General features: G+C 54.2%; 1 protein-coding gene across 1 annotated transcript in view; it reads left to right on the forward strand.

The window, feature by feature from the left end:
* The window catches only part of Slco2a1 (solute carrier organic anion transporter family, member 2A1), a 79551-nt gene extending 74785 nt beyond the window's left edge, over positions 1-4766 (forward strand). The window contains exons 13-14 of the mRNA XM_013505788.1: positions 1759-1882; positions 2697-4766. Coding sequence (XP_013361242.1) covers positions 1759-1882; positions 2697-2817 — 245 coding nt within the window. The 3' untranslated portion in view covers positions 2818-4766. The remainder of the gene's footprint in view (positions 1-1758; positions 1883-2696) is intronic.
* Positions 4767-9170: the final 4404 nt, after the last annotated feature.

A 9170-nucleotide genomic window follows, 5' to 3' on the forward strand; every position in this document is an offset into this window, starting at 1 on the left:
TCCCTTACTGACACATCCTTGCTCTAGATTTGACACAAGGCTCCATTATGGAGACCTTTGCAATGGCAGAAGTAAAGGGAATGAACCCACCAGAGGGTGTGTTTGTTGAGGACTGAGTGTGTAAGAACTGCAGTAGGGAATATGGAGACTCCAACAAGAGGGACTTTGGTCGCTATCAACACACACTTTCCAAACTGAAATCTCTCGGCACTGTTACCCAGCGGGCCAGATCCACAGCTCACCCTACAGCGGCTTCCATCCTTCCAGAGTGAGTGGGATCTGAGGCTGGCTGAGTGAGAGCCTTTGCAGGGCCCAATCGGATCCCAGGGACTGATTAGAAATGAACATTTCAGTGGGAGCCCTTGGCTTTAGGCCACTTGCTTTTCTTCTCTGAGTTGACTTCCTTTGAGCCTCTTCAGACCCTGCCCCTCCGGCCCATATTATAAACACAAAGGATGAAAGCAGAACTTTCTGCCCGTCCTTCTGCCAGAGGCTCTGGTGTCATTAACAGCTCCACTGGTGTTTTCATTTATAACTTCTTCTGTAACTCAGCTAGAATCTGCTCTGAAGTCTCCGCTGGGAGGAAGATCTTGCATTTCCCCCAGTCCAGCCACCAGCTATAAAGAACCCTGCTTCTTTCAGTGACCCTGAAAATTACCACTTTCTCCCCCCACTACTCAATGCTCCAGATACTTTTGTTTTCCCACTGAGCCCAGAGAGCTCACTGCATGATCACAGCTAGGAAATGCAGGCTTTGGAGAGCATCCATTCCTCACTGGAGAACAGAGGTCGATGAGAGGACTTCCTCTTCATAAACTCCAGCACATTTACAATTACCCACTGAGATCTGGCTGAATTTTTGCCTGGGTTTTAATTCTGCTGAGAAGCGGAGGTCTGTCCTCTTGGCCAGCTCCTATCCCTTGTTCACCTGGAGACAGAAGTAAGCAGGGTCTGAGTAGAGAGGCCGCTTCTGGAAGCTGCCAGCCCGGTGGTAGGGCTGTGTGTATCCTTCTTGCCTCCAGAAGCAGCAACTCACAGAGCCCTAAACAGCCTGGGAAGCTGCTCTCAGCACTGTGGCTTGAGCATGAGAAGACCCGTGTTCAGTATGAATCCCGGACCAGCCCCACCTCAGCCCAGTGACTGCCTAGAACACACTAGTGACTGCTAGTGACACAGAGTAGAGGCTCCCAGAATGTCACACCCAGTAAGGCACAGAGCCTGCTAGACCAGGTCAGACCATTCAGTGGCTGGGACATTCAGGGGGCCTAGGGCAGAGGCTCTGCTGGCCAGGGTTCAGGTGTCTCAGAGGGTATTTTTTAACCCAGCAGGTCAGTGTGAGGTGTGAATGAACAAGTGATTTGAAATTCCAAAAGTGCAGGCCTGAGCCAGTGGCCAAGCTCAGCGTCCCATGGTTGGGGTGAGGAACCCACACCTCAGGGCCCTGTAAGGACAGGAAGCGATGCCTCTGCTGGGGCCAGCCTGAGCGTGAGAACTGCTGTGTGTCTGAGCTGGCGTCAAGGTGACCCTGTGACTCATCCTGCCCTGAAAAGATGGCCCAGGTCCCTTTTATCTCCTAAGCCTTCTGGGAAAAGAGAAATTTAGGCTTCACTGGCAGCTATTCTGCTTTCTCAAGCCAGCGTGATTGTGAGGGCAGGGCAGAGCCGTCCTCCTGTGTGGGAACAGGGCACGGTACTGTGGGGGCCTCTGCCTGCAGTGCCCTATGACCTGGCTCTCAGAACTCTCTTCCCTGCTGCCCAGCCTGGCTGCCTTCTCCGGCCCTCTACGGCCTCGCCATCGACTACTCCTGCATCTGGTGGAGCTCGAAGTGCTCGGGGAGGCGAGGGGCCTGTGTCTACTATGACAATGATGCTCTCCGGGACAGGTAAGGGCCCCAGCCCCCGAGCCCAAGCAGATCACGGTCATATGCCCACTGGCCATGGGGGCAGGGGGTCCTGACAGGAGAGGACCTGAGGGGCCATCTCCACAGGGCCTGCCGTGGACAGAAGCAGGGGCTACCATGACAGGCATTTCAGGGCCCACCCCGGGGAGTCACCCAGGCACTGAGATGGTCTCCTCATGTGCTGGCCCCACAAGGGAAAGGAGTGGCTGCTGCAGTCTGAGGGACATGAGCTGTGGATATGGAAAAACACCCATCCAGCCTCCAATTACTCAAACAGAAGGGCCCCACCATGGCTCCTGCAGGAGTGAGCCATGGCCCAAGGCAGCCCGCTGAGCTCTGCCCGCTACAGTCCTGCAGCCTGACCTGCCACCATCATCATACAAACCAGAAGCTGTGGGGAAGCTGGGTCTGAGAGGGTTGGTGGGGCTAGAAACACCGTAGGACAGGCAGAGCAGGCCAGGGGCTGGACCAAGCAATCGGGCAGCAAAAAGATGCTTCTTCCTCCCTCTGCTGGGGTAGCTGTCACCTCTGACACTCTGGCTGTGTCAGTGGAAGGCTGAGGAGCCCTGGAGTTCCATGTTAGCTTCCTGCCCACTTCTTGGGAGGTGTACAATCTTCTGAGTCAAAAGAGAGAGGAAAGTGATCCCCACCTGGGTAGCGACATTCCTACCTCAGTGGTGACAGACACATTCCCTGGGCCACTGGTGGAATGATGTCCTCTTGCTGGCGGCTGGATCCTGGGCAGTAGGCTGCAGAGACCCTGTCCCTCACTACCCCTGTCTCCTCTGCCCCACAGGTACCTGGGCCTGCAGATGGGCTACAAGGCACTGGGCGTGGTGCTGCTTTTCTTTATCAGCTGGAAGGTGAAGAGGAACCGAGAGTACAATGTGCAGGAGAAGGCTTTGGACCTCATCTGACCCTCTCCTGGCCATCACCCTGCTCCGCGTGAACCCTGCCTCCTCCACACCCGCCTGTACCCATCAATGTTAATGCGTCTGTTCCTTTTTGTTTTTAAAATAAGAAAGAAAACCCCAGTCACCATCTGCCTTTCCTGATCCTCTTCCCACAGTCTCCTCCCCGTGGTTCCTGAAGGCTGATGTCTGTCTGAGTTGAGGGGGTTCACAGGTGGAGGGCCCCGTCTTCCCCGGCTCCCTGGACGGGGTCCCCATATGCCCAAGCTGTCCTTACTACTGGGGCTCCAAACAAGGATGCCCATGGAGGCAGCCCTGATGCTGACCAACCCTGGAGTTGGGCGCTAAATGGAGTAAGAGGGAAAGGATGCCCACTCCTTGTCAGGCAGCCAGGCGCTCCTGTCTGCCCACACCCTGCAGAGAACAGAGTCAGAGGAAGAAGGGAAGGCTGAGTCATTCGTAGCTAGAGCTGGGCTCCGGGAGGAGGAACCAGCCGTAGCACTTGTTGCATCTGGATTCGCACAGCATGGAATTCAGGAGGGGGTGGCTCCCTTTGCCCTCAGATACTCCTTCCTGACCCCCAGAAGCCTCGGAAAGCTGCAGAGTCAGAAGCACAGCCCTACGTCTGTTACCCAGGCTCTGGCACCACAGCGAGAACTGAAAAATCCTGAGGTGGAACATCCAAGTGCTAACCCGTGAACCCAAGACCTTTCTCTCCTTAAACCCGCATGTGCTGATCTTCCTCTTCCTGGGGCTACATGTCACCCTGAGAAAGCCACATTCAGTGAAGACCTGGGAGGACCTGTGAAATGCGATGCCAAATCTCTCACCTCACGGTGAGACCCTCTTCATCTCAGAGCCCTGGGAAGGTGCCCCCCTCCATTTCCCTGTGACCAGAGCAGGTGGCTGCACGTGGACTCCCCCGTACGCTCCAGCCTGTGCACAGAGGACTGAAGAGGGGTTGCCTGAGATGCCAGGAAACACAAAAGGAAGCAGAGAGATGTCAGCTGTGACCACCTGGATGGCAGGCTGCAGCGCACTACAAAGAGGCCAGCAAGGCTGACTCTCTGAGCTCTGAACACACCCTACTCATCAACACTTTCTCGGCCTCTTCTCGCTGCCTCCAGAGAGGTGGACACCCTCTGTGAACCGGGGCTAGGAGACACTGCTGCTATGTGGTAAAGGTTCAGAGATAGAAGCCAACAAAAGACACCTTTCCTCAGCCATTCTTCTGCTTATTGCAGACCACCTTTGTGCTCAGCCATGCCCATATGTGGTTATCCAGAGAGCTCCCCTCACATCTTACCTCACCTCCCTCCGCTGACACGAGGGCTTCCCAGACTGTGCTTGGTGAGCAGTGTGGACAGTGAGGGGCAGAGGACGACACATGCTTTTCAAGCACAAGTATCCAAAGACTGGCAGAAAGGATCCTGACTGACCATGAGTGGCCCCACCAGGCTGACTCCTTTATGCATCAGAATCCTGGCTCACTGTGTCCACTGGAGCGGCTGGGCCTGGTCACTGCAATGTGTGATTCTTGAGTGCCACTCCCCCTGGGAGACCCCCCTCCTCAAGAACACTGTCGAAGCCACCTTATAAGGTAACAGGCCCAAAAGTTACGTCAGCGGCCAAACTGCTGTGCGTCTGGAAGTCTGTGGAAACCGCTCTCTGGACAGCCTTCTGCTCAAAGCCTGTTTCCAGGCAGCTCCGTGGGGAAGGAGCTCCAGCCACCTCAGGGGCCACTCTCAGCATCTGCAATGGGCCTGTTTGGAAAACAATTCTCTGCCACTAACCCTGGTCCTTCTTACTGCAGTTTAACCAAATCCTGAAGGCACTGACTTCCACTGAGCTCATGAACAACGAATGCCAGCCTCCAGGCTCTGGAAGCTTGGTTGCCCTCCCAAACCTTTATTCTATTATATTGCTATTAATATATTATAATTTTGCTACTGATATAACTTGGTCATGAATTTATGCTGTCACATATATCTACCAGAGAACAGACAGAACCTTTTAGACAGAGAAAGTACCTATGCCACAGCCCTCACAAGCCTTAAATCACCACAAAGGGCTTTAAGGTATGTGACTCTCAACCTGTCAACCTGGTGCTAAGCAGACACCAGGAACTCACTTCTTCAGTAAAATTCTTCAGATAACTGTCAGACTCATGGTGCTGGGCTCTCAGGCAGCCTCATCGTGGCCCTGAGTGTATATCCAGAAGTAGGGTTGGGCATGAACTGTGTCCATGACACAAGCTGAATTAATATCATAATCACAATCGATGTCTTTCTGCTCCCCAGCAAAGCTTTTCTCTAACACCAGCAGGGACTGTATAATGGTGTCACTCATTGCTCTTCTAGAAGAAAGAACTTCCTTGAGTATAAGATGCTCATAAAGGATGCTGCTACAATGTGGATTTTGTACACTAAGGCTGAGAGTCCATTTCTATAATTGGGAAGGGGACCCAGAAACGGTCCCCACTTTATACTGGCCCTCACACGAGGCTATGGGTGGTCCTCAAACCCCATGTGAGGAGTTAACAGTGCCCCAGAGCTTTGGGCAAGCCCACGTTGGTTCAGGCAACTGAGGAGAAGCGTACCCACTGACCGGCCTCTGGTAAATTCCACTGTAGGTGCAGGGTGGCAGGGTGAAAGGACGCCGGCCTGAGAGTGTGATTTCCCAGGTGGCTGCAGCCAGGAGGGCGAAGGCATGAAAAACAAGCCATGAGTTCAGGGTCCCCGTAGGTTCTTGTCAGCACTGAGAAGGATGCTCCTTCTACAAGTGTGGCTGCGCACGAAATGCCACGGTTGTCTGTCTCTGTGAGTTGAAACTGGTTTCAAGTCCCCACCCCACTGAGTGGCTGGAAGTTCAACATCCTCTGTGTTTAGGACTGCTCCCCAGAGCTATCCCAAGGTCCTTGGGTGCCTACGCTTTACAGAAGGTCACTGGGGCCTATGATCCCTCCCAGTCTGAGGCCCCCTAGTGACCCTGCTTCTCTACTGAGCCTGGAGGTTAAATTCATCTCCCCTGGCACTCCCATAGCTCTACTCTCTCCGCACTCGCTGCCCCCATGCGGTCCTGGGAAGGCCACCCCTCTGCAGCACCCCATCTCCCTGCACAATCCAGCCCCACAAGAGATGGACAAAAGGGCCAGGAAAGGAAAGGTCTCCAGGAATTCCACTCTGTCCTTTGACCCTTCTTGGAATAAGAGGGAAAATACACTGAAAACCAAACATCATATTGCTATCAATTATCCCTTGGCCCAAAGCCCTTTAGACAGATCCTCACTACATCCCCATGATGGTGGCCAGATTAGCCTCAGGTCTTAAGGAAAATGAAGAATCTGAAACCAAGAAAGTGATTATTGCGGCCAACTTCACACAAATAACAGCTTGCCAGGCCTGCCCTCAGAACAGTCTGCCCCCCCACTCTGCCTGATTCAACCCCATATTCCCTACCAAGTCATTGTGAAGTGCCTTATGTGTGGGGACCCCTTCCCCTCCCACTGAAGTTCACTGACCTGCGAGAGGGGGTGAAGAATCTCCTGAGGGCAATGTAGGATGGGTAACAGATGGGAAAAATAGGCAGTACTGCAGTCACCCACCTTCTACTCAAGCAGCACAGCACACCACAGCTATTCATGAGAGGCCCCTTCAGCCCCTTAGCGCCGTGACTTAAAGGAGAATGATGGAGAAAATGGACAAAGAGGAAACAGTTTGAGAAGAACAGGCCCTAAGAACTCTATGCACAGAACGACCCGTGAGGTCACACCCCCATCTGGTGACTGGCTAGCAGATTCTTGCTCAGGAAACAAAGCCATGGTGCGAGTCTCTGCAACTCTTCTCAAGGGTGAAAAGATACAGTTAAGCTGAGACCGGAATTCAGTGAGCATCAAAATGATATTAAAATATTAGATGACAGTTTCCCAGAGAGATTGACAGGGACTCTGTGTGTGTGGTTTTTTTTTTGTTTGTTTGTTTTTTGTGTGTGTGTGTGTGTGTGTGAGAGAGAGAAAGAGAGAAAGAGAGAGAGAGAGAATCCAGAAAAAAAGAATACCTAGGACAAATGTCCATCCGCTGCCAGTAGTGCTACATTCATTGTATCCTTTCTTCAGAGATTATGTAAACAAGTCCTGGGCAAGCCCTTGGCAAATCACGAATGAGAGAAAGCCTTCGTGCCAAGCACACCCTGCCCATTCGCCCCTCCTCCCCCCCAATCCCTGTCCTGCCACTGTACAGGAGTGCCCAGCTTCTCGGAGGCCCTGCCTCCCCAGGCACCTGCTGCATCTTGACAGCAGTAATAATGAAATGTGCACAGGTCTTCACAGTTTACTAGGCTCCCGGTTTATTTAAAAAGCAGCTTTAATCAGCAAGTCATCAGGATAAGCTTGGCTATGCTTCTGTAACAACCCTCAGCAACCTCAGATCTCAGTCATTCTCATTCTCTCTCCCTCCTCTCTCTTCGGCTGAAACCCAGGGACTTGGCACACACTAGGCAAGTGCTCCGCCACGGAGCTACACCCCCCAAGGGTACCCTTCAGTCTCACAAGGTCCACAGCGGGACTGGGTGACTCTCCAGAGCTGTGGCTCGCCAGGGTGGCCCATCACACCATCTGCTTGGACCCCAAGTGCCTCCATCTCAGCAGGTCACCATGACTGAGGAGCCAGGAGTAGGAAGTCAGGAAGATTTCTCCCTGTAGGTGCATGCTTTGGCCCCCAAGGAGCACAATGCACTCTGCTCCCAGCCCGGCAGCAAGAACTAGTCACACGGCCCTGTCTAAATGCATTGGAGTTGGGAAGGATAATTCCGTGTTTTCGGAGCAGAGAAAAAAGCAGCTGTGGATAAGAACTGGAACTGCCTACTATGGGGAGGAACTGCATGGGCACAGCTGATCAGCCAGCTTGGTCAGGCTGTTAGGGCAGGGGAACGGGGAAGTCTCCCACTGGAGAATCATCTACGGTGGGTTCCAAAAGCCAAGATGATACCCAAGCAAGTCAAGGCCATCTGCAGAGGATAGGGAGGCGGTCAGGAGGTTGGCCCTCAGGAGGCAGGGGTGGACCAGTGGCTGAAAGACCAGCAGGGTCAAGAGAAGACTCTGCAGGGGCACAGGTTTGCTGGAGCAAAGGACGAGAAGCCAAGGCCCAAGGGAGGATGGCGGACTGAGCAAGCTACCTGACAGGGAGCAGGTGGTGAGCCGGTCCTTAGTGGAGGACTCACCAGGGCTTCCCCGCCCCTGTGAGGCCCATGTGACTGTCCCACCTGAGTGGGAAAGATGAGGTCTCCTCCAGTTGTCACCCACACTGTCCCTTTCTTCATTTAGCTCCCTTTGTGTGCAAGGGTTGTCCTTGATCTTCCCGGGCATGTACTTCAACTTAACACAGGGCAAAGTACAGGTGCTGTGAGCTCATTCCCTTCAGAGGCCGGAGAAGGAGTTGGGCCGGGTTTCAAGACGGTCAGAGGTAAAGAGAACAGGCAAAGGTAACAGGCAAAGGTGTGGACAAAGGTAGGAGGCTGGACTACCTCGCATTCTGAGAGGTCAGGGTCCAGGACATGGGAAGAACGGCAGTGGTGAGGCCAGGAGCAGGCTCAGGTCCAGGCATAAGGCAGAGTCCCGAGCCCAGGCCGTGGTAAGAGCGAGGCACACAGCAGAAGGCAGCAGCAAGCGCAGGTGTCTGTACACACACACACACACACACACACACACACACACACACATCTCTCGTGCCCCGCCCACCTCTGGAACAGCTGGACTGCGGACTCCACTGCACTATTCCTCACCACCTCCACAACCGCATCTGGGGAAAGAAGGGGCCCCTGGTGCCAAAATGGTTGGGGACTGCTGGCCTAGAGGACCCGTGGGCCTTTCAGGGCCAGCTCACACAGGGGTGAGTCTAAGTTGGCGCTCATGCCCACCTCTGCCCGCTCTGTGAGGGAACAGCCTCCAGCCCAGCCAGCATTCCGGCTTAGAACACCCTTGTGGGGTCTACACAGTCCTCTCCAGGAGGCTCCGCAGGAAGGGCTCCTGCGGGCCTGCGCCACCCACCCAGGGACGGGACTCAGAAGCACTCCTCTAAAGTGCACCCCCCGGGGACCTCCCCCGCCTGCTGCTCCAACCCTCCCTCAGGGAGTGAGCAAAGGAGCTGGGTGCTGGAATCCCAGGCGAGGAGCTGAGTCAGGAAGGCTCCGATGCAGGGCAGCGTGGGGCAGCTAACTTACAGGGTTTCCATCCACGTCCCCATGGTTACCAACCCCTCTTCTCTCTGCTCCGCGGGTCGACTCGGGCACCCTTTAATCCATACTCTAAGTCCGTAACAGTGTCTTCGGAGGTCCCAGTTAGGCCAAATATTTTTTGAAAGCCC

The sequence above is a fragment of the Chinchilla lanigera genome, unplaced genomic scaffold, assembly GCF_000276665.1.
Source record: "Chinchilla lanigera isolate Chin_1 unplaced genomic scaffold, ChiLan1.0 scaffold00100, whole genome shotgun sequence".
Taxonomy (NCBI): Eukaryota; Metazoa; Chordata; class Mammalia; order Rodentia; family Chinchillidae; genus Chinchilla; species Chinchilla lanigera.